The sequence below is a fragment of the Ostrinia furnacalis genome, unplaced genomic scaffold (genome assembly GCF_004193835.3).
Source record: "Ostrinia furnacalis isolate ACB-3 unplaced genomic scaffold, ASM419383v2 OfSCF7556, whole genome shotgun sequence".
Classification (NCBI taxonomy): Eukaryota; Metazoa; Arthropoda; class Insecta; order Lepidoptera; family Crambidae; genus Ostrinia; species Ostrinia furnacalis.
Genome location: NW_021137795.1, coordinates 261,601 through 285,639, shown reverse-complemented (window position 1 = coordinate 285,639; position 24,039 = coordinate 261,601). Strand labels below are relative to the sequence as shown.

At 39.7% G+C, this 24,039-nt stretch overlaps 3 protein-coding genes across 5 annotated transcripts; all 3 read right to left on the bottom strand.

Annotated features, from left to right (window-relative positions):
* Window positions 1-3,583: 3,583 nt before the first annotated feature.
* LOC114365146 (uncharacterized) lies at window positions 3,584-6,418 on the bottom strand. Of its 3 annotated transcripts, none has more exons than XM_028321637.1 (2): window positions 4,794-6,418; window positions 3,584-4,680 (listed from the first exon to the last, which is right to left on the bottom strand). In XM_028321637.1, the coding sequence occupies exons 1-2, from the start codon at window positions 5,374-5,376 to the stop codon at window positions 4,397-4,399; spliced, it is 867 nt and encodes a 288-aa protein (XP_028177438.1). In that variant the 5' UTR covers window positions 5,377-6,418; the 3' UTR covers window positions 3,584-4,396. The 3 variants fall into 3 exon arrangements, with proteins under 3 accessions (XP_028177438.1, XP_028177437.1, XP_028177439.1); XM_028321636.1 differs by having other exon boundaries at window positions 3,584-4,762; window positions 4,819-6,418; XM_028321638.1 differs by having other exon boundaries at window positions 3,584-4,568; window positions 4,794-6,416.
* A 2,939-nt stretch (window positions 6,419-9,357) lies between these two features.
* On the bottom strand, window positions 9,358-16,582 carry LOC114365161 (macrophage mannose receptor 1). The gene is made up of 6 exons (XM_028321657.1): window positions 16,476-16,582; window positions 13,131-13,250; window positions 12,395-12,532; window positions 11,395-11,586; window positions 10,576-10,830; window positions 9,358-9,566 (listed from the first exon to the last, which is right to left on the bottom strand). Exons 1-6 carry the CDS (start codon window positions 16,528-16,530, stop codon window positions 9,382-9,384), a joined length of 945 nt encoding a protein of 314 aa, XP_028177458.1. The 5' UTR covers window positions 16,531-16,582; the 3' UTR covers window positions 9,358-9,381.
* Window positions 16,583-18,322: 1,740 nt separating this feature from the next.
* LOC114365131 (cecropin-like) lies at window positions 18,323-21,859 on the bottom strand. The gene is made up of 2 exons (XM_028321620.1): window positions 21,671-21,859; window positions 18,323-18,501 (listed from the first exon to the last, which is right to left on the bottom strand). The coding sequence occupies exons 1-2, from the start codon at window positions 21,764-21,766 to the stop codon at window positions 18,412-18,414; spliced, it is 186 nt and encodes a 61-aa protein (XP_028177421.1). The 5' UTR covers window positions 21,767-21,859; the 3' UTR covers window positions 18,323-18,411.
* Window positions 21,860-24,039: the final 2,180 nt, after the last annotated feature.

The window sequence follows — 24,039 nt, the reverse complement described above, 5'->3', positions numbered from 1 at the left end:
GACGTAGCGTGGGCAGGCCTCCTACTAGGTGGACCGACGATCTGGTAAAGGTCGCGGGAAGAGCCTGGATGCGGGCAGCGCAGGACCGTTCATTATGGAAAACCTTGGGAAAGGCCTTTGTCCAGCAGTGGACGTCATTCGGCTGAAACGAACGAACGAACGATTTATCACGATGAACATCGCTTAGTTAAGGACAAGAACTGAAAATAATAGAGTATCGTCTGTCCCTCACTATTTGTCCCCCACTGGCATCGGACATGGGGAAAAAAATGTAGTCCAACTAAACATTTTTCCAATATTCGTCCCAAAGAGAGGAAAGAGGTGAAAGAGCTCATGGAGCCAGTTTTTCGATATGTTGTATAGTTTAGAAATAATAGAAAGAAAGATTGAAACATTTATTACGGCAGAAAGCTCTCGAGTGGCGACCACGAGCTGGAAGACGTAGCGTGGGCAGGCCTCTTACTAGCTGGACCGACGATCTGGTAAAGGTTGCGGGAAGAGCCTGGATACGGGCAGCGCAGGACCGTTCATTATGGAAAACCTTGGGAGAGGCCTTTGTCCAGCAGTGGACGTCAATTGGCTGAAACGAACAAGCGAACGATTTATTACAATGAACATCACTTAGTTAAGGACAGAGAACGTATCTCGTTAAATAAATAATGTGTGAGTGAGATCACTTATCATTCCCACCCTGTATAGCTTACCTTACCACTATTTCGGGACAACATTTTTAGGGGCTGGTGCTGAGAAGAAGTGGTGGAAGAAACTTAGCTTTTCTTTTTCAATTAGATACAGAAAATACATTAAACAAGATTAGAGTCATCTAAAATACCTTCATATCGCACCCTTAGAATGAAAGTGACTTAACTCGAAATTCCTGTTACCTGACCTTATAAAGCATGCTCTATATCCCAGTATAGATAAAGTGACAATAATTTGTTAGGAGTGAGTTCACCACAAGAGCATATCGGTTGACGGGGATCGATCAATAGCATTCCTTGAATCTCGAAGTCCAATACCGATCCGTCGGTCTATTGTCGCGAAAATCATATTATTCTTCCTGAATACTAAAGCCAATTCCCGAGTTCCCAATGAGGTTTTATCTTATCAATATACAAAGCGCCTGCTGGATTAATAACAGTATTTCAGTCATTCTTAATCTAGACACGTAGTATCTCGCCAAAATCTAGGCTCTAAGAAAATTATTTGTTATTTTTCCTGAACAGATTCTTCTCTCTGGTCAGTCGCCCTAAAATCTTGTGCCAATAAATATTTAATGCGGTTTTCCGCTTAACGAAACGCTTGTTCAATAATCAACGCTGTTTTGGAAAATAGCACTTCGCTGAAAAACCTTTGCTGTTTTGTAAGAAACCATTTCTATTGGTAGAGTTTTGTAACTTATATTTGGTTCCATGCTCAACACTGTAGTTCAGTAGTTCACCTTCAAAACTACACCTCCAGTAGTTTTGATGACATTTTCCAAAAAAAAAACGAAAAAACTTCAAACACCGTGCTTTTTTCCAATTTTCAAATTAATTTTGTAACACGGCGCGCCCTTTTATTTACTTCGAGCGACAAGCGCCGAGCCTGCCACTACGTCATAGCGAGGACTACGCGCGCGCGCAGCCGGTTTACCCTGCCCCGAGACCCCGCACGCCGCCGCGTACGTCACACGCGCTCACCGGCTGGCTATAAAAGGCGTGCGAGCCGGCCTAGAAGTCAGTTCGTCCGCGACGCTCCGCGCTTCCGTACCACGGAACACGACACGATGCGCCCGCCGGATTGAACTCGCACACACCGCGATGGTAAGGTCTGCTTCCGTAACACGGAACTGACTGGACATCGCGTTGTATCGTCCCATGCACGCTTCCCGTGCCTACTAGATAGTTAATAGAAATAGTAACTGTTGTCTTGTAGTAGCTAAGTTAATTACGCTAATTAGAATTTGCTCATTGTTTACATTCATGCTTAGCTCAAATGCTAAATCCAATCCTGGTTTTATGACTTAGATAATTATTCACGCTTCTTGCTATAAATTTATTAAGTAAATGCTATTGTACTAAATATGGCCCTAATGCATACGCCGATCCTAGTTTTATGCTTTCCACATGCTTTTGTTATGAACTTTATTAATTAGACGTAATTGTTTAGTTTTCAATTAAGTTTAGATCATATGCATAAACCGATCCTTGTTTTGTGTTCTAATTGAATTACTCACGCTTTTGTAATAAAGTTTATCAAGTAAATACAATTGTATCTGAATATGATGAGGTAACGGACCTTTCCCCTGAGCTAACCCTCCTTTTCGAACCCAAGAATCACAGCCCGTCAACTGATGCGTCATGTGAGAAAGAACAATAACATCGCAAAAAACCCAATGGTAAGCCTACTACCAAAAGTTGGTAAGATATTAATCATAAACCTATTGTTCCCCTATGGCAGCCGCGCATGAATCCAAAAGTCACCTCAACCTTCCATGATGAGTTCGGAAGTTGCAAGCGGGCTTAGAGTGGTGCCACTATTAGGGATGAAGGTTAACAACAAAATAACCTTAAATTCAGATACATGTAGCCATGTCCAGCCTAGGTTGGACACAGGGGGAGGGAGGAAACTCTTCGGGACTACTACGAATTTATACACACCAACTAAACATGGTCCTACTTAGATGACTCTCGGGAGAGGTCTGAGAACGCCTGACGATGTTAATTAGGACCAACTGGGTATTATCATAAATAAAGCTTCATCAGTAACTTCCCATGTTTTAGCAGCTTTCGTAAGGGGTTCGACGCATTGTCAGCACCAAGGCACGACGAACCCCATTTGTTGTTTCGAAATCATGGACATACTTCTTTGAAATTGCAGACCCCATTGCTCCTGACCATTGCCTGGGCCTGTACCACTCGTCAGCGCTCCGCCTGTCCCAAAGCGCTGAGACAGCGCTCATGCCCCGTGCCATCTCCGCAGTGCCATGCGTAAGCGTGGTCAACCAGAGGCCGTGCCATGCGTGAGCGTGGTCGGCTGAAGAAGATGACCTCCCGAGCCACCCCGGCGTGCCATGCGCGAGCATGGTCAGCCAGCCTACGGTGATGCTTCAAGCCACCTCCGCCGTGCCATGCGTGAGCGTGGGCGGCCGAAGAAGATGACCTTCCAGCCGTCATCCACACCAGTCCTGGCTCTCTCGTCGGGACGTCTTCGGAGCCAGAGGGGGAGTCTGTAACACGACGCGCCCCTTTGTTTACTTCGAGCGACCAGCGCCGAGCCTGCCACTACGTCACAGCAAGGTCTACGCGCGCGCGCAGCCGGTTTACTGCCCTGCCCCGAGACCCCGCTCGCCGCAACGGGTATACAGGGTGTAAAAAAACCTATCACGAAGACTGAAACTACGCCTTCTGTACACCCAACCAAGTAATATTACAAAATATTATTGGTGGGAAATATTTTTTTATTTTTATGATTAAAAAAAATACAATATTCCGCAGCCCGCAATGTACAGCGCGCCACGCAACGCAATGACCGTGCCTATGTGTGTGTGAGTGTATTGGAGCGTACGCGCTTTCCCGCCACTACCACNGCGCCCTCTACAAACTGGCGTCCCAACGTGTGGGGCCCTCTAATAAACTGGGTCCCATCGAGGCACGAACCTAAACTTATCATTTAAGACCAAAACCGCACAGACAACCTGCTCTCTTAGTCTCACGAGTTAGGTATTAGTCGAGATAGGGTTAGGCTAATTAAGATAGGCTAGACTCGTAACACGAGTACCTACTTTGGCAGATTCGTCATGCGTGGTAGGTACTACCACAGGCCGCCAAAGATTTGGAAGACCCTTCTATTGTCCACGAGTAACAGGAGGAGTCCATCCAAGATATAATTTGAAAAGATGAAGGAGGAATTTGCCCTTCTGCGAAATGTTTTCCTCTATGGCAACCACACTTGAATTTCAAGTCACCTCAACCTTCCATGAGTTCGGAAGTTGCAAGCGGGCTTATAGTGGTGCCGTCAGGGATGAAGGTTAATAGCAGCGAAAAGCTGAAGGAGGAATTTGCCCTTCCGCGAATTGTTTCCCCTATGGTAACCACACCTGGATTTCCAAAGTCACCTCAACCTTCCATGATGAGTTCGGAAGTTGCAAGCGGGCTTACAATGGTACCAGTATTAGGGATGAAGGTTAACAGCACCGAAAAACTCAAACTCTGATACATGTAGCCATGTCATCAGCCCTGTTTGGATACAGGGGGAGGGAAGAAGCTCTTCGGTCACATCAGCCCTGTTTGGATACAGGGGGAGGGAGGAAATTATTCCTTACGGGAGAAGTTTGAGAACGCCTGAGGGTTTTCGTGGCAACTGTACTCAGGGCTCAGCACCAAGGCCCTATATGATGTTTCGAAGTCATGGACTAGCTCTTTGAAATTGCAGACACCAATGTTCCTGACCAGCGCCTGGGCCTGTACCACTCGTCAGCGCTCCGCCTGTTCCAGAGCGCTGAGACAGCGCCCCACCTGCTCCAGAGCGCTGAGACGGCGCCTGTGCCCAGTCCAGCCAGCCTACGGTGGTGCCTCCCGAGCCACCTCCGCCTTGCCATGCGTGAGCGTGGTCGGCTGAAGAAGATGACTTCCCAAGCCACCTCCGCGCAGCCATGCGTGAGCGTGGTCAGCAGAAGAAGATGACTTCCCGAGCCACCTCCGCAGTGCCATGCGTGAGCGTGGCCAGACAGCCTATGGTGGTGTCCCGAGCCACATCCGCCGAGCCATGCGTGAGCGTGGTCGGCTGAAGAAGATGACCTCCCGAGCCACCTCCGCCGAGCCATGCGTGAGCGTGGTCGGCTGAAGAAGATGACCTCCCGAGCCACCTCCGCCGTGCCATGCGTGAGCGTGGTCGGCTGAAGAAGATGACCTCCCGAGCCACCTCCGCCGTGCCATGCGTGAGCGTGGTCGGCTGAAGAAGATGACCTCCCGAGCCACCTCCGCCGTGCCATGCGTGAGCGTGGTCGGCTGAAGAAGATGACCTCCCGAGCCACCTCCGCCGTGCCATGCGTGAGCGTGGTCGGCTGAAGAAGATGACCTCCCGAGCCACCTCCGCCGTGCCATGCGTGAGCGTGGTCGGCTGAAGAAGATGACCTCCCGAGCCACCTCCGCCGTGCCATGCGTGAGCGTGGTCGGCTGAAGAAGATGACCTCCCGAGCCACCTCCGCCGTGCCATGCGTGAGCGTGGTCGGCTGAAGAAGATGACCTCCCGAGCCACCTCCGCCGTGCCATGCGTGAGCGTGGTCGGCTGAAGAAGATGACCTCCCGAGCCACCTCCGCCGTGCCATGCGTGAGCGTGGTCGGCTGAAGAAGATGACTTCCCGAGCCACATCGTGTGATGGAACGCCGTCATCCACACCAGTCCTGGCTTCCTCGTCGGGACGACTTCGGAGCCAGAGGGGGAGTCTGTAACACGGCGCGCCCTTTTATTTACTTCGAGCGACAAGCGCCGAGCCTGCCACTACGTCACAGCGAGGTCTACGCGCGCGCGCAGCCGGTTTACCCTGCCCCGAGACCCCGCACGCCGCCGCGTACGTCACACGCGCTCACCGGCTGGCTATAAAAGGCGTGCGAGCCGGCCTAGAAGTCAGTTCGTCCGCGACGCTCCGCGCTTCCGTACCACGGAACACGATGCGCCCGCCGGATTGAACTCGCACACACCGCGATGGTAAGGTCTGCTTCCGTAACACGGAACTGACTGGACATCGCGTTGTATCGTCCCATGCACGCTTCCCGTGCCTACTAGATAGTTAATAGAAATAGTAACTGTTGTCTTGTAGTAGCTAAGTTAATTACGCTAATTAGAATTTGCTCATTGTTTACATTCATGCTTAGCTCAAATGCTAAATCCAATCCTGGTTTTATGACTTAGATAATTATTCACGCTTCTTGCTATAAATTTATTAAGTAAATGCTATTGTACTAAATATGGCCCTAATGCATACGCCGATCCTAGTTTTATGCTTTGCACATGCTTTTGTTATGAACTTTATTAATTAGACGTAATTGTTTAGTTTTCAATTAAGTTTAGATCATATGCATAAACCGATCCTTGTTTTGTGTTCTAATTGAATTACTCACGCTTTTGTAATAAAGTTTATCAAGTAAATACAATTGTATGGTTTACCATTGGATCCGGCTCAAATGCATATACCGATCCTCATGTTTCGCTTTGAATATTTAATTAGTCAATGCAATTAGTATTGCTTTGTTCATATGTATATGCCGATCCTAACTTTACTGTGATAATTTGTTTGTACCGACTACTATTCCGTGACTTGAGAGGTTGTCTGCTTTGATTGTGTAATTTAGTCATAGGTTGATTAGCAATAAACACGAGATAAAGCCCTATACAATTGGTTTTGGTCATTTCTCTCTGTAGGTTAGGTTCCCCTCTACAAGTCTGGCGTCCCAACGTGGTGCCCCCTTATAAATTGGGCGTCCCAACGCGGCGCCCTCTTACAATTTAATAAATGAATCACATACAACAATAAAATGTCGAATAAAAAGTCTTCCTGTGACTAGATCAACTTTTAGCTTGGTCCACAGTCCAAGTCGCCGGATTGAATTTCAAGCAGGTTTATTCCAGTAGGTAATTGTTACATTTAAAGTGATTTTTCAAATTGTAGGTACTTTTTTACAAAGATGCCATGCATCCCGTCCCGTGTAAATTGGATAATAATACTTAGGCTGAGTTACACCACCAAGCTTTGACCGTAAATATAACGATAACCAGTGACTTTTGTATGGAGTTTGACAGATTTTTGACGTTTGTTACAGTCAAAGTAAGATGGTGCAACCCAGCCTTAGTAAATCTATTCTGTGCAATTTAAGCAGATCGTAAAATGAAAGCAGAATCCGTTGTTTATGATTTATTTTATTAAACGTTTGTTTGCCCATTCATAGCGATATTACAAATGTGACCCGCATGATAATTTGGCATAAATATTTCATATTCTGCTTTATTTCGACGAAAGTAATAGATCAACATATTAATATAAAAAACGTGTCCTTTTTTTAATGACAGATTTTGTGTGTTAGATCAAAATCTCGTATCCTAGAATCCCAGAATAATTATGGAGAGAAAGAATAAATTTTAATAAAGCTTCAGTCAAATTTGTTTGCAACAAGGCTATTCATTTGTTGTTAGACATTGAACTATGTATTTAGTTTATTGGGTACTAGCTTTCCGCCCGCGGCTTCGCCTGCGTGGAATTTTGTCTGTCACAGAAAAACTTTATCGCGCGCGTCCCTGTTTCAAAAACCGGGATAAAAACTATCCTATGTCCTTTCCCGGGACTCAAACTATCTCTATGCCAAATTTCATCAAAATCGGTTTAGTGTTTTAAGCGTGAAAGCGAGACAGACAGACAGACAGAGTTACTTTCGCATTTATAATATTACTATAGATATATTTTTATTGCCTTTGCTATTCTTGTTGGTAACTACATAAAATTGACTAACCTCATAATCTGTATTTGTTCTTTTGTCCTTCTAACGCTAGTTAAAAATGTCTTTGACGCATTGTGACTTTATGTCCTTCAAGATTTGAGATCAAATTGGTGTTTTAGGAACGTCAGCGAGACTTCTAATGTGCTTCAGTGGGTCTAGACAAAGTGCAAATTATAATCGCAAACCAGTCGATAAGTGGTCGAAAAGACCCTTTTTTGTATGGAGTTTTGACGGATTCGATTTTCGATTCGATCAAAAAGTGCGTTTTGTCTAGGGGGGCAGATTTAATTTTCTATGCTAGGTCACGTCATAATATACAGGGTGTCCTAAAACCTTGTAACATCGATAAACCTCACTATAATCTCTCTAATATAAAATTTTGACCAGGTAAAAATATCACGGTTTAGATTTTTAAGTTTTTTTTTGTATTTTAGGAAAATCGTGCCGCTTCCATACCTCAGGCACTGACTGAGTTGAGCGCTAAACCTATAGCTACAGATAAAAAATAGAGACATAATAACTTTGTCAAGGCTTGTTACTGTAAAACATTGAAACAACAAAACACCGTACATCATTTTTAAGCCCCGTCACGCTTTTTTAACCGATTGATGGGAGTTGTATTATGGTTTAGGTAAAATTATGGCCCCCATTATATGGTCCAGTGAAGCGGCTATACCTTATATTCCAAATGATATAGCAAAAACGTGATGACCAGCTCGTCAAGATATACAGGGTGTAAAAAGCCTATCGAATACCTTATATTTTAAGTTTTTAGAACCATACGTGGACAAAACTTTTTATTTACTACTTTATATATTTGACGAATAGTCTATGCAAATAAAAAAAATACTTTGAGTTTAGGATTTCCACAACCCACGGTCCTGCGCTGCCTGCATCCAGGTACTTCTCGCAACTTTCACCATATCGTCAGTTCACCTAGTGGGAGGCCTGGGCACTTGGGCAGATCACGCTACGTCTCCCGCCCGGCCCAGGGTCGCCACTTGAGAACTTTTCTGTCCCATCGACCATCAGCTGTACGAGCTGATGTTATTATATGCTTTTTCTATTTACTAAGATGCAAATCCAGGATTTGGCCACTAAACGGATGTTTTGCGATTGACCAAACGCTCCACGCTGAATCGACGGCCATATTATTTCTGTTAACATTTTTTTAACTCTGTTGGATAAGCGGGATAGATAGTTTCAAGATGTATAGTGCCGTTTTCACACCCTGTATAGATACAGTTGTATATGATGCCTTTCTAATAGTTTTGATTTCTATATTATTTCCGCATGATGATATTGTTAGAGGAGAAAACGATATTCTTCTAAGGACGATTGTTTATTTGGACCCGCAACGAATTTAATCAGAAAAACGTAGGAAGAGTTCGAAGATTTAAGATCGACTTCGGATATTTATGCTGTCGTTCGTACATCGTCTGCTGTTTTTTAAATAACATCTAATAACAATGTATCATTATGACGAAAATCACTTGGCTGGGAGCTGCAAAAAATATTTTTTTAATCGCGTCTACGAACAAAGATTAAAGATTGGGCACGGTTTACAAAATCCGTCTATTTTTGAATAAATTGAATTCGATGTATCGTTTTTAACTTTAATTGAAAACTAAAAACTAAACTAAACTAAATTATGACAAAACAATGCTGTTTGTTCCACGAAAACTATCCACAAATATTTTAGTGTTTGTGTCTAATTTAATTTTGAAAAACAGGTTTTTCCAATAATATTAATGCCATAGAGCTGGGTCGGATGATGGATTTCAAGTAACAAAACGATGCAACCCTATCGAGTTTGGACTCGTTTGTTTTGCCCTGACAATACTGGGGTCTTAGGTAGAAACAAAAGCTAGTGCTTAAAAAGGTTTTATTAATAATAACTTTCAAATCAATGCTCATCATCACACATCAAACTGTCTGGACTCTTCTCGCAGATGAAGGCGTATTGGTTCTCGCACCAGAGGTCGTCAAACATGGCGGATCGGTACACTGCACCGCAAAATTCACCGGTGGTCGCGTTGTTGGGCTCTCCAGGGGAGAACTTGTCGTAGCCTGCTTCCTTCAGGGTTTGACCTGGAAGTTAAGGATTGCGTCAGTCAGTCATCAGGTCATTCAATACCTATTTCGGAAGGCGATCCCCTTCAATTTACCAGAGTATAAGGATTTCGGCTTCACCCCCACGCTTGCCAGAAATGTTGTCAATATGGTACGAATTTGACAAAATCTCAACACCAGTCGATTTAATATCGTCCTAATTTCCCTAGCCTTATATTATTTAAGACAAGTTCACGTGCTTTAAAAAGGCCTAGAATAAGAAATCTTCCATAAATAAGATAGTCACTTAGTCTAATAATGTTCCAAGTACAACAAACATCAGGTTCAATGGATTTTAAATTATCTCCTGAACAGGCATTATCATAAGATTATCTTATTTCCAAATCAATTCAATTACAATTGACGTGTCAAATTCGCCTCTAATTTGGAACTAAGAAGCCTTTGTGCCAAATTCATATGCGGTCGTGACGTTTACCAATTACCGAACTGTTTGTAATTACAGGTTAACTGTCTTTGAAGATGTAATATAGGCACAGATCACATCAAGCTGAATACCGAGGCATCTTATGGAGTAGCAATAAGAGCTATTTTTCAACAAAAGGGAATAGTCTGACTATACGATAGGAGTTTTGAAGATTTGAAGTGGGATGATGAAGAAGGAGTGTGCTCACTAAGAGGTTTGAAATATGAAATCAACCATGCGTTAATGCGACTATTCCCACTTCTCGCTCCCACCGCTGCAATTCTACTGCAGCCAGGATCTACTGCTTGATCGTCAATAAAAACTCAACCATTGAAGGTCAACTTCGTCCCAGGGGAAAGTTACACTACACTGCCATTGAACCCGCAACAAAATTAATCAAAAAAACATAGAAGTTCGAAGTTAAGGTTCGTCTTTCCTTCATTGCAAAGCAGATGACAGGTAACAAAACAAAGGTTTAAGTAACTAATAAGAAAACATTTACACCTTAATTACAACTGTTAAAACAACAGTGGTCTAGGTACACCTTACTTATTTTTTACTTACCTTGAATAGTCCTCCAGTCCCCGTGCTCAGTCCAGTCATGGAAACCCATGAATGCTACATCCTTCCAGAAGCTTCCGAGCATGACACCTCCTGGGTTCTTCGCGAAGAGTTCCCTGATGACGGTGGCCTCAGTATCGGAGTTGATGATGGCGAGATGGCCACCTTCCGCCATACACGTCATATAGGCTCGGGACCATGTGCGTGGTACTCGATGGAACTTGTAGCACTTGTTGGTACGGGAGTCAAGATTGTATTCTGTGTGAAGAGAAATTGATACATTTTAGATTTTAAACTTTCGCGTTCCATTTTTACTAAAATAATAGACATGGGTCTTAACGCGATGCAGCCGTGGTCACAGCATCGCAGCCGAAACGTCAAGCCGTGAGTACATGATGTAACTCATTAATAAACGTCGCGTTAAGACCCGTGTCTTACTATTTTAGATACATTTTAGTGTTAAAAATTTAGTGTTTTGGTATTAAGTTTAACATAGACAGACAGTGAAGTAAATGTTCAAGGGCTTAAAGTTCTGGTACATCTTTTATGATATTAGATGTCTTTAAAAAATCTTCTCTCTTTAAATAATCGTAGATGCCTACATAATGAGTATGTAAGTGTGGGAAATTCAAAAGTTGTTAATCTTGTTTTATTAATGAAATACACTGGGTTTCTTGGTTCCGTTCAAAGTTAAGAATGGCATATACTAGAAAACCTTTTTCGTCATTTATTGAGAAAAAAGATCGGATTTATTTAGTAGCAGATCAAAAAGTTTTTTTTTCAATAGTCCAAGAAATAATTGTTTTTTCAAGAAAAACTTACCAGGATCAATAGTACCACAGGCAGTCATGACCAGTGTGGCTTTCTTCTTATAGCACATGTATGGGAACGTGTCTTTGCATCTTACATCTGCTAATACTCCTTCTGGCAGTTGGATGATGCAGTTTTCCTCATCCTTGAAGTTGTCTGGTTCATCTTTAGCCCAGGAGTGAGGGATTTTGGAGAGAGGGACACCTGTGGATGGAAAATTTAGGTAAAATTTTTCATTCTTCTTTTTGTGTCTACGGCTTTATCAAAACTATGTGACTCGAAACACTTTTGCCATAGTTGCAACCAATTCTTTTCTTGTGCAGGTGGTGGTAAGTTCAGGATTTTTAATTTCCAGCAGTTTTGCATACTTATTAGCAACAAATAATTTTACATAACGGTTGATTATGCAAGTGTTTTAAGGAACTACAATTGGATAAGCGTTGTGCCACAACTCGTATTACATTAAGCGGTAAAAATCATTAATACTTATTATCTTTGTCTGTTACATCCAACCACAAAATTAATTGTATTTTTGCAATATTTATGTATTCATAATTACGAAGTTTTAATGGGCATTGTTGGAAAGTAATCAGTAATGGTGATTAACGGATTTTGTGTTTAGTAATCACTTGATTCATAATTTACGAATATATTTGCGATTTATGAACGAAATGCATGGGCTACACCTACAGGAGCTTCATATAATTTACAATACATTTATTATAATAAAATGAAAACAAATAAAACAAAGCAAATAAAATAATTATAAATGAAAAAGTTCGTTTATCCTGTTCTTTGTTTTTCACAATTCAAATTCAAATTCAATATTGATAAAATGATTAATTTAAATATGAAAGGTGGCTGAGGCCCAATTTCTAAATTGAATTTTTGGATTGAGCGTGCCCGTCTTCTTATCTAGTATTAGCATTACTTTCCTATTAAATGAGTAGAAGGTGAGCACGCACAAGCTGGATTCTCAATTAATAAATGACCTGATGAAAATCTTGTTTACCTTCAATAGAAGCAAAATCTCCCCTCGAGAAGACAGCGTGGATACCCGTGAATATGCCACAGGTGTTGCCATTGTTTTTGGCCAAATTCGCCATTGCGTCTCTTAAAGCTGGTGTTAATGGGGACGCTAGAACAGCTCCTAAAATAAAAAGGATAACATATTAATAGTTTCAATTAAAAAACACTATTTTTCTTCTCGTCTTCTTCTTCGTCGCTACACTCTTGCCAGAGTGGTCGTGGTCGTCACACCAAGTCAGGTGGCAAGCCTCACATCCGTCGCCATTCCTCCCGCACTGCAGCCTTTCTTGTGCACTCGTGGAGTGGACCATTGAGTGCGGTTTTAACCTGTCAGTCCAGCGCATGGGCAACCTGCCGCGCGCTCTTGTGCCCTCAACCTTCCCCTGCACGACAAGTCGTTCAACAGAAGCGACGTCTGCACGTGTAATATGGCCAAAGAAAGTGTGAGTACGACTTTGGACGATGGAAGACGACGTTTCTTCTCGTAGATGTTGTAAAAGACGACTAAGGGTTGGTCCTTAGTTGGTCTATTATGTAACTCATCTGGTCAGCATGGGGAGTGTAGAATGAATCCTCCATTTGTCTCTGGTAAATTAGAGAAGATAGTTCTCCCAATGGATACTAAATGACCTGATGATGATACTTGGAGATCCATAGATATGAAAATCAGCGAAAATTTCTTGAAAAAAATTTTGTCGACAGTGTCCTGACGTTCGTACCTTCCATATGACACCTGAGTCGAGCCTCGTTAAAATTGGAGGGCATCTCGTTGAACTTCAACCATCCTCCAGCTTCTGGTATGTATTTATAGTCACATCTGAACTGACGGCTACTGCCAACTGAAAAATAAAGGTGAAACATTGACAAAGTGTTGTTTACTAAGTTAGCTTTATCTTGTACTAGCTTTCCGCCCGCGGCTTCGCCCGCGTGGAATTTTGTCTGTCACAGAAAGACTTTATCGCGCGCGTCCCTGTTTCAAAAACCGGGATAAAAACTATCCTATGTGGGTGAATATCCCAAACACGTTTTTTACGCGGCGGAGCNTAATTGTACTACTTTCATCTAGCTCATTGTCGCTAGGTTTGCATAGTTTTCCGTTAAATTACCCTGTCACAAATATGTAATGTGTTAGTTCAGTAGCTGGTATAGATCTAGAAATATCTTCATACTTAATCTCCAGTTCGCATGGTCTTTAGCGAATAATTAGTTGCGTAATTCTGAGTATAGGATAGGTATGATACCATCATGAAAACTTGGCTAGCCTGGACCAATATTTTTACTTATGGAAGATAAACCTAACACCAACCTGGGGCAGTTGGTCGCCCTCCCGGGACTAGAGTTGGTTTCTGGGTTTGAGGGTCATGTATGATGTCTTTGTGATGACTCTAGAATAACGGGGCTGTTGGCGGCTAGAGCCAGAAAGTTTTGGATTTGTTCTCTATGGAGGGATTTTGCCGTTATCACCATGCTTAGCAGGCTGGTTGGTAGTTCCAGTATGGTAGTATAATACCCGGAAAGATGCTGCAGCCCACCCTCCAGTATTTTGATTCCTTAGTCGGCTATTACGACTCACGTGGGAAGATTTGATGCTTTTTTAGGGTCACAACACAGGCCTGAATATTGTTTTTAATTATAAACATCTTTACTGGATAATAATACTTAATTGATTACAAATAAATAAGTAATTTGAGACAATCATCCGTAACATTCCGAAGTCCGCTGTATAAATAAATTTCGGTGGATTGGTTCTTAATTTCGGTGGCTCAAATACAATTTCGGTGGCTCTTGATAATTTCAAATTGACATATCTCGAGAAGTATTAATAATATTTTGATCTCTACCATATCATTGAATAATACAAGTTATTTACTATTATTTCTGCCACAAAAAAGTTTTGGAAAGTGGAAATTAAAAATCGCCACCGGAATTAGGCAAAAAACGAGTTTGTTGATATTCACCCATGTCCTTTCCCGGGACTCAATTTCATCAAAATCGGTTCAGTGGTTTAGGCGTTTTCACTTTCTGTCTGTCTGTCTGTCTTGCTTTCGCAAGACAGACAGACAGACAGAGTTACTTTCGCATTTATAATATTAGTATAGAAGTATAGATTTAGAAAAAAAAAACATTAAAAATATAAACATTGTGGTATACGTGTTTTGTAACTTATAACTTAGGCTGGGTTGCACCATCAAGTCCGTCTATACCAGTGTTTTTCAACCTGTGGGTCGCGACCCCCTGGGACGAAGCCTTTGCAGGGTGGTCGCGAGAGGTCGTAAAAACTACCTCAGTAAAAAAAACAATAAAGTTATAAAATAGATTTTTATCCGAAATCGAAATAGGTGTAAACCGTATAGCTATTGCCCACTTAAAGATTTCAAACACTTTGACATGCAAAATTAAAGAAAGTATTTTAATTGTCGACCATTTATAACTTTTTTCTTATAACCCAATAAACTGTTAAACAGAATATTAACAGTTTTTAGTTAAAACTTACATAACTTAGAAAATATTGAAATAAATTTAAAATCCTCCAAAAAGTACAGTCATTGCCCACTACTTACACTAATTGCCCACATCAAAGCACAGTAATTGCCCATTATCTTAAAACAAAATAATCAATTTTAAAAGGACAAAATAGGCTTTAAATAAACAAAACAAAACATTAAACTTAAATTCTAGTAGTACAGTCTTCAAAATTTCAAAATAAATTACCTTTTGCTTTATTAACTATATTATCAAGTATTTCTTGAGCTGATGTTGATGAGTCAGAATCAGTAGAGACAGAATCATTTACTTCAAAATAAAGATGACACAAAAATGAAAATTTTATATGTATTTATTTTTTTATCTTCTTTGATATCACAGTTCAAGTGTTTGCTCAGAATGTTCAATTAGCTGTTGGTTATTCTTCCCTAAAGTTGTAACTAATTCCTTACAATTAACATTTTCACTAGTAGATTTAACGTAGGATTTTCATTTTTTGTATTTGCGTTTGAATTTTTATCAATTTTTTCAAGCCAAACCATATTTTTCCTCAATTTATCTTGTAAATAAATTGTTGAATACATTTGTACAGCTTCGATCGCTTTTTGGAAATTTTCTTTGCTATATTGAACTTTTGGTGTCTTTGGCATACTGGAAATGAAACATTAAATGCCATTTCAATACTTATGCCTGTAAATTGCAAAACAAGTCTAGCAATGAGCAATTTAAACACTGCTACTGCATGGTGGCAACACTCTAATAATAATTGCCCTGGGCAATAACTATACATTAACATATGGCAATAACTGAAATGATGGTGGGCAATAACTAAAAATATGCAGATTTACGTACAGTGATTACCCACCGTTAAAATGACCGTTAGAAATCAAATTTTATCAGATATTTTCATTGATAATGGAGAAAACACTTATAATTTCATCATGACTATACACCATTAGTTGAATATTAAATAACTTACAAAAAAAAATTTACCTCTAAGCAAGTAATTCCTTAATAAAATTGTTAAAGTCTTAACCTGTTTGAGTAACATTTTCACCCGTCTTGACAAAATCTGCCATAACTGTTTTTTTTTAGTGTTTCCTATTGTAAATTTTGAAATCTACTGTACATTGATCTCGGAGCCATCTACTTAGTAAATTCAAATCTAACTAGAGTGATTCAAAGTCAGCACCTGACATTATTATTCTTAAAGCGGGCAATCACTACCAGTGGGCAATCACTCTCTGGTTTACCCTATGCAAAAAAAAATGTAGTAGGTATGGATTGAAGTATTCGGTCCCCACAACATCTTCGTAACATTATAAAATGCATGAAAAAAAGAACGGTCGGGGGGTCGCAAAATATTTTTTCATACTTGAGGGGTCGTGTCATGAAAAAGGTTGAAAAACACTGGTCTATACAAAAATACCGGTTATGGCCGCTCAACCTTACAATTGAGCAGTCATATCAAATTTTCATTGAGGAGTTAGTGTTGAAGATACATTGATTGCATATTAAAAGAAAGAAGAGAACACGGCCACCTTTATCATTTATGGGCAATTTAAAATGAAATAACTTACCTATTACTGCTATACAAAAACAGGCAAAAAGAAAGATTCTTACAACGGTCTGCATCGTTGCAGTTTGACCAGAGAACTGAAGATTAAACTGAATCTATCAATTAGGTAATTAATAATAACGGACTTATCTCTAAGTGGTTATCTCATTATTAATATGAGAAAGACCTAATGACGTATCCTACTCTTGTGGTTAAGGGACATAATTATACTGCTTTCGTTCAAAAGGTTTTCGAATTTTTGTAATTAAATAACAAATCAAGCATCAAAAGATTTCCGATGAAAACCGGATAACCGAAAAGTAATGATAACTGTATTAATAAAGTGTTTTCTATTTCTGACTTTGTCCCTAAAACAAGCACCTATTCCTATTTTGTGCCTGTATCAGAGATATACCTACACTATGCAGAGGCTGCATGAAGGCATATGAAACTCCATAGCATGCAGCACATGTCATGCTCATTGAAGATTAACGGGCTCAATTAATTATCCAACATTTAGCATCATTGCTGGAAGCGTGCAGCAGAATGGATTATGGATAGCTTGTTATTGGAATGGAAAGGATGCTTTCTTTTGAAGGTGATCTTGATTGGTTGGATTATTAAGAGAACCACAATCGCCCAATCAGAAGGCTAAGTACTTACAAAGCCCACCCAAATAAAAATACTAGTAGTTTAAGAGATTTTTTTGACTCTGAGGTAGACGTGAAAATTTGGACCTACACCAGAAGGTTACGCGGGCAAAGCGGCAGCCATTAAAATATTTTATAACATATTCCTCCACTTAACTTTGGGGAAATACTATTTATTTGCATATTCTCATAATATTAATACATATTACTCGAGATAAATAGGTCATCTGATACGTGACCCTTGGGAGTCATGATTGTGTAGTAAATGGCGTTGCAATTTGAGTATTGTAATGTCTAGTTGCTTACGATTAATTAAAGTATTGGATTGTAAGTATCTAAGCGGAGAAGTAAAATACAGTTTATCTACATATTAGAGGTATAGGCTATAGAGCTCAGCTTGTAGTGAAAGTGGCTGATAATGCTTCTAACCATGAAAATTGTACCGTAATGTGTGTACCTACTTTCTATTAGGTCAGTTTTGTGATTATGTATGTAATATACAAAGTCACTCAATTTACAAACAGGCACGCACTAAAATATATCATTAGCTAGAATATTACTGGAAATATACTAACACTCAAAGGCAGCCGAGCATGGAGGCTGACCTGCTATAACAAACCATGTGTTAGCGTAATGAAGGTGCCAAATGCAGCAACCTTGAAATAGTTGATTTATGCGGTGCCCACTAGAGCGCGCCGGCGCCGATGGTACCGTGCTGTAGACGGAGTAAGTGTAAGACTTGTACTATTAGGGTTTGTTCATATTATGAAGACACAGGACACCGTTTTTGCAGGACTGTTTTTTCATCATCATTTCAGTCATAGGACGTCCACTGTTGAACATAGGCCTCCCCCAATAGATTTCCATGTTGATCCATTGGTAGCGGCCTGCGACTAGCGCTTTCCTGCTACCTTTATGATGTCGTCGGTTCACTGGGGTGGACGTCCCATGATGCGTTTTCTGGGACGCGGTCTCCACTCCAGAACCTTGCTGCCCCATCGGCCGTCAGTACTGCTTACTAAGTGCCCTGCCCATTACCACTTCAGCTTGCTAATCCGTCGTTTGCAAGATCCGATTTAGTAGTAAAGTCCGCGTCAAATTGTTCGTGATACCCAAAGTGACAACTTTCTTCTTGTAAGAAAGACGATGATTCACTTTGGGTGTAACGAACTGCTTGACGCTGAGGAGAAATTAAATGCTGCATGTTTATTTTGATGCTTTATTATTTACAAACATTAAAATAATTTACAGGAATCTCACTGGTCATAACAAACAATGGCACGAGGAATTTAAATTAAGTAACTTAAATCATCCGGCAATCGCCGAGGCTGAGCCGACTACTGCAACGGCTGGACCGGCCTTGATGATGCCATCGCGAATGTGCTGGCCCACTCTTTCCTGTAACAAAGTATTGATTAAGAGAGAGTTGAGAGACTTCGTGACTCAGGACGTCCACCTACTAAGACGACCGCATAAAGGAAGGTGCTGGATGCAGGCCGCTACCAACCGGCCAGTTTGAAAATCATTGGGGAGGCCTACGTGAAGCAATGGATTCTTTCTCAATACCTACAAGAACACTACTTTGTTTTGGACATTTTACACTGCGCCTCTAATAATAATAAATATTGAAAGTACAAGCACACAATTATGGCATTTTTATTTACAAGGAACAATGTTTTTTTGAGTTTCATTTTTTCAAACTAGGCTCGTTTCAGTTGTTTATGTGTGAAAAGGTAACAGAGAGAGACAGAGCTACATTAACATCTATGACGTATTTAAGGATGTATAAGAATCCGAAGTGTGTCTAAAACATCTTCCAAACTTACGGCAATTCCAAAATCAACAAGATAAAAAGTTTCTCCAGAATTTGGCAATTTCTAACGAACATATTTGTATAATGTATTCCAAATATTGAGACTCACAGCGAGGAGCGTCATAAAAAGTGCCTGAACAAAGTTTACGTACAAATAAGGTTGTTTTTCGGTCCTCCTAGAAATTTGCATTGGCACGGTTTCTCAACATTTCTATGGAGAATGTGGAGATATCCCGTTTTTTATAGGAACTGTTTTCTCGCAGGATCTCGTTCATAGCTGTACTGTAGCGTTTAAATAAGACAGTGCTTGAGGTATAGGAGCGGCACGGGAGGGTGATTTTGAGACGTCAAATGTCAGCAAGACTCCAGATTTGTATTCTCTGTCACGACATAATACTTAGGCTGAGTTGCGCCACCAACTTGACCGTAAATATAACGATAACCGGATTTTTTGTATGGAGTTTGACAGATTTTTGACGTTTGTCAAAGATAAAGTAGGTATAATGGTGTAATCCAGCCTTAGTTATAAAAATCCCACGAGAAGAAAGGCTATTTCCAATTGAGAGGGAAGTTAAACTGTCATTGAACCCGCAACGAAATTATCAGAAGACAGGAGGAGTTCAAAATTAAGGATCTACTTTCTCATGAGAAGTATTGAGTAGGTCTTCTTTCTTGACGTCTTTCTTTTAATATAAGATATCAATAATTTAATTAAATGGTAGCAGGAAGGAGCTGGATGCAGGCCGCTACCAACCAGTCAATCTGGATATCACTGAAATGATGATGATGATCAACAATTATCAAATAGAGCCAATGGGCAGACTGCAAATTCATTAAAAAGATGACAAGAGTGTGGATTAACAGAAGTTACTTTTATTGGGTAAGGCTTATCCAAAAAATGTTTAAAAACATTTTAATGTGATAACCTCTAGAGAAACTGTAATCTATATTAATAAAGCAAATATGAATCAAACGTTATCATGTTTATTGAATGGTTAAACGACTTTTCCCATCTAGATTCAGATTGTTAAACTAAATACTATGTAAAAAGGCTTTATTGGATGCGCCAGATTATTACAAGTTAGTTTCACTTATAGCTCACAGATGGCGTGAATTGAATCAGGCGTTTGCGCATAGCTAGAGCTGGTAAAGTCACCTCAAACAGATTATTGTACGATAAACTAATAAAAATATTTAATCAAAAAGCTAAAAAGAGAATTTGTTACTTTCTGACAAATGCCGACTTCGGTAAAATGAACAGAAACTAGTAAAAAAATTAGTACATTTAAGTGTTAAAAAAAGTAAATTGTTATTATAAAAGTTTTAATTTATTATGTTTAAGTTGTGTTGAATTTTACTTTAACTTTAATAAACGTCAAAAATTTGTCAAACCCCATACAGAAAACACCGGTTATCGTTAAAGTTAGGTGGTGCTACTTAGCCTTAGTTATTGTTGCAAAACTATTCCCATAAAGAAAACATGCTAGTAAAAATTTACATTTTATATCATGAAAACATTCCAACAAAAACAAATTTAATTGCCCTCACTCGGCATGGGGCACACTGAAAACCAGCGCCGTGGCCTTCGACACCGTGGTCCACGGCATATTATGCTGAGTGGGGTCCCGTTGCAGTGGGCATCTTGTTGGTGAATGGGTGGCACTGCTCAGTTTACTCTTGTTTTTATTTTTTCTTCTTTTATTATTATGTGCCACTGTCATGTCTATGTAATTGCCTGTATTTGTGTGATGTCCATTGTAATTAATGTATCTTTCTTTCTTTCTTTCTAATTAACATTAGGTAAGTAAGTATTTAGGTACTCGCAGCTATTGGATAGCAAAAAAAAAAACAAATTATTTTCTAAGATACTTTATGAAGCAGTGCCTTGTTGTATTGTTGTTAATATTAACTTGGGGAATGATTTTTACAGGCCATGATCAGAATAATAATTGCGTCTGGTCAAGCGTGTGTTTTATTACCAACCTTTGAAAGTTTGTTTGGTGTTCTTTAAATTCTACAGAGTTTTTTTTGACATAATAGCTCCAAGACATAAAAAAGTAGGTATTACTCATGCAATGCAGAGAAAACCCCTCTCATTTTTAATTTAGTAAAATTATAATAGATCATCAATTCAGCCACAGAACTTCCACTGCAATGCTGAACATAGTCCTCCTCCAATGATTACCAAATTGACCAGTTGGTAGCGGCCTGCATCCAGTGCACTACCTTTATCAGTTCGTCGGTCAACCTTATGAGCGGACGTCCTACGCTACGATTCCCGTAATACATTACAAGTACCTAATTGTACATACTCATCATCATCATTATCATCATCTCAGCCATAAGACGTCCACTGCTGAACATAGGCCTCCCCCAATGATTTCCATGTTGCCCGGTTGGTAGCGTCCTGCGACCAGCGCTTTCCTGCTACGTTTAAGATGTCGTCGGTCCATCTTGTGGGTGGACGTCCCACGCTGCGTTTTCCGGTACGCGGCCTCCACTCCAGAACCTTGCTGCCCCATCGGTCGTCAGTTCTGCGTACTATGTGCCCTGCTCATTGCCACTTCAGCTTGCTAATCCGTCGGGCTATGTCAGCGACTTTAGTTCGTTTACGTATCTCCTCATTTCTGATTCGATCTCGTAAAGATACACCGAGCATACCCCTCTCCATAGCACGCTGTGCAACTTTGAGCTTCTGTATAAGGCCTATAGTGATATTGTACATACTATAAGAGTATTTTCAGTCAGACTTACAATTTTCTTCCATCCTTTCCAGCGAGGCGCTGCGTTCACCGTCGACAAAGCGACGAGACAAGCGAAGAAAAACAAGAAAAACTTGGCGAAATTCATTTCGATATTAGTTTTAGACTAACTGTAGACACTATAAGAAGGAAAAGTTAATTGTACAGACTTATCACCTGTAATGATAACGTTCGCTCGCTTTCCTTCTTTTTATACTATTTCTATTTGCTATGCTAACAGCACAGTGAAGGTTAATGCAGTAGTCTCAATGCTTGCAATTTCGAACCCCCGCTGACGCTCGACGTCAAGTTCATAAAAATAATTAATTTCAGGGATGTAAAATAATAACCTTTATAATGTTCTCATGTTCTCAAATTTAATATTTTAAATGAATTTAAATTAATTTAGCAGTTAAAGCATGAAAAGTAAACAGACAGATTTTTTTTTATACATTTAAGGCTGAGTTGCACCACTTAAAGTAACTAAGCGTTACTATAACGATAACCCGTGTTTTTTGTATGGAGTTTGGCAGATTTTTGACGTTTGTTAAAGTAAGATAGTGCAACCTAGCCTAAGTATGTATAAATGGCGACATGACTGTCAAAACTTCTTACAGCGAACCCACTGACTTATGTCCCAATGCTGTTAACCCAACAGTGCAGTAATGTCCTGCAATTGTATTTATCTGCTTGGAGTGTTATGATATTTTTTCTAGGACAATCCTTTCCAGTCGAGTGCTTATTAGAGATGCTTGCATAAGGGGAACACCCTTGCAATACGCTGTAGATGGAGATAGCTAGCTTGATCTGTAGTCACACAATTTTAATTAGGCTTAATGAAGTCATAGTAACTCTGTAGGTATAGACATCGTGTTTCATTAATGATAAGAACTATAGAAATGCAGCCTGTGGTAATAGAATAAGAAAGGTTGGTTTTCCAAATAAAATAAATAAATAAGTAATCTTTTAAATAAGATAATAATGAGATATTTAACTTTTTTAACAGATATCTTTTCTAACAGGTAAGTACAGTTCTGGATTTGAACCCTGATCCCCAGGGACTTTTGCCCGTTTTCACCATCAATCCCTAATTTTTAAATGACCCCTATGGTAGCACAAAATTTTGTTTTTATAGGGGTCACTTAAAAATAAGGGATCGATGTGGAAATTACCTCTTTCCAAGGGCCCCTAATCTAGATAGCACCGGGTGAATGAACTCATTATAATTATTTATTTCTCTACTATACCTACTAACCTTAAATAAGTTTATGGTTTTACTGACGATGTAGAAACAGATTCCCGAAACAAATTATTTGAATTTGACAAAAACTGGGAACTAACTGTTAAAATTAAAGAATAATAATCTGAACTGTCGTAGATTACAACAATATTTGAGTTGTCAGATGTATAAAATAAGTAAATAGTAAAAAATATTAATTAAAAATAACAAGATTAAAAATAGTACTAGGCAAATATTTTTCTTTATAAATGACTAAAGTTAGAAAGAACAAAACGATAAGTCGAAATCCCAAAGGGCAAGTAATAAGGAAAAAAAGTAAGTATACAGTCAAAGCCGTAAAATTGGTGTAAAAATCATGGCGACTCAGCATAGAGTCCGATGCTGAATAATACACTTTTGTTTTCAGAAAGAAAGGTCTAGTCTAGTAGTTCTGAAACTTATAGTCATGCACCCTATTAAATTTTCTAGTCGACTGAGTACTGAGAAAGTTTAATAAAAAGTCTATACTGGTTGTACATTTTGAATCGCAATTTATAGCCAAATTAAAACAATGTAGTTGTAAAATCGCTCTTCAATACTCAATCGTTAAAAATTGCAGCTATACTATATTTTGTTTGATGTGTTTTTGTTTTTTCTTATGATTGACAGCCCGCCTGGAGCATTTGTTTTTTCCCAGTTGTTCAACACCTACCTACCTAAATGTTTTCATCTACTTAGGCTGAGTTGCACCAGATTATTTTAACTGCAACTTTAGCAATAACCGGTGTTTTTTGTATGGACTTTGACAGATTTTTGACGTTTGTCAAAGTTAAATTAAGATGGTGCCATAATGTACCTAATAATAACCCAACTTAACAACGATTGAATCTCTTGAACATAATTTATAGAGGATTCATGATCATTTGTTGTAATTATTTTATTATGGGGAGGTTTAACAAGGCATTAAAAACACAAGCATAATAATTTTAGCTTAGTTCGAGGGGTTAACATTTCCTAATATATTCTTCAAAAACATTGTAAAAACGAGTACATTTTTTTAAGCGAAATATGGTAATTTATGCAAGTGTGATTTCGCAACGCAAACGTTACGTTGATAGATTTGCTTTTCAGCTGTAATTACAGCGTATTAATCTTGTGGGATT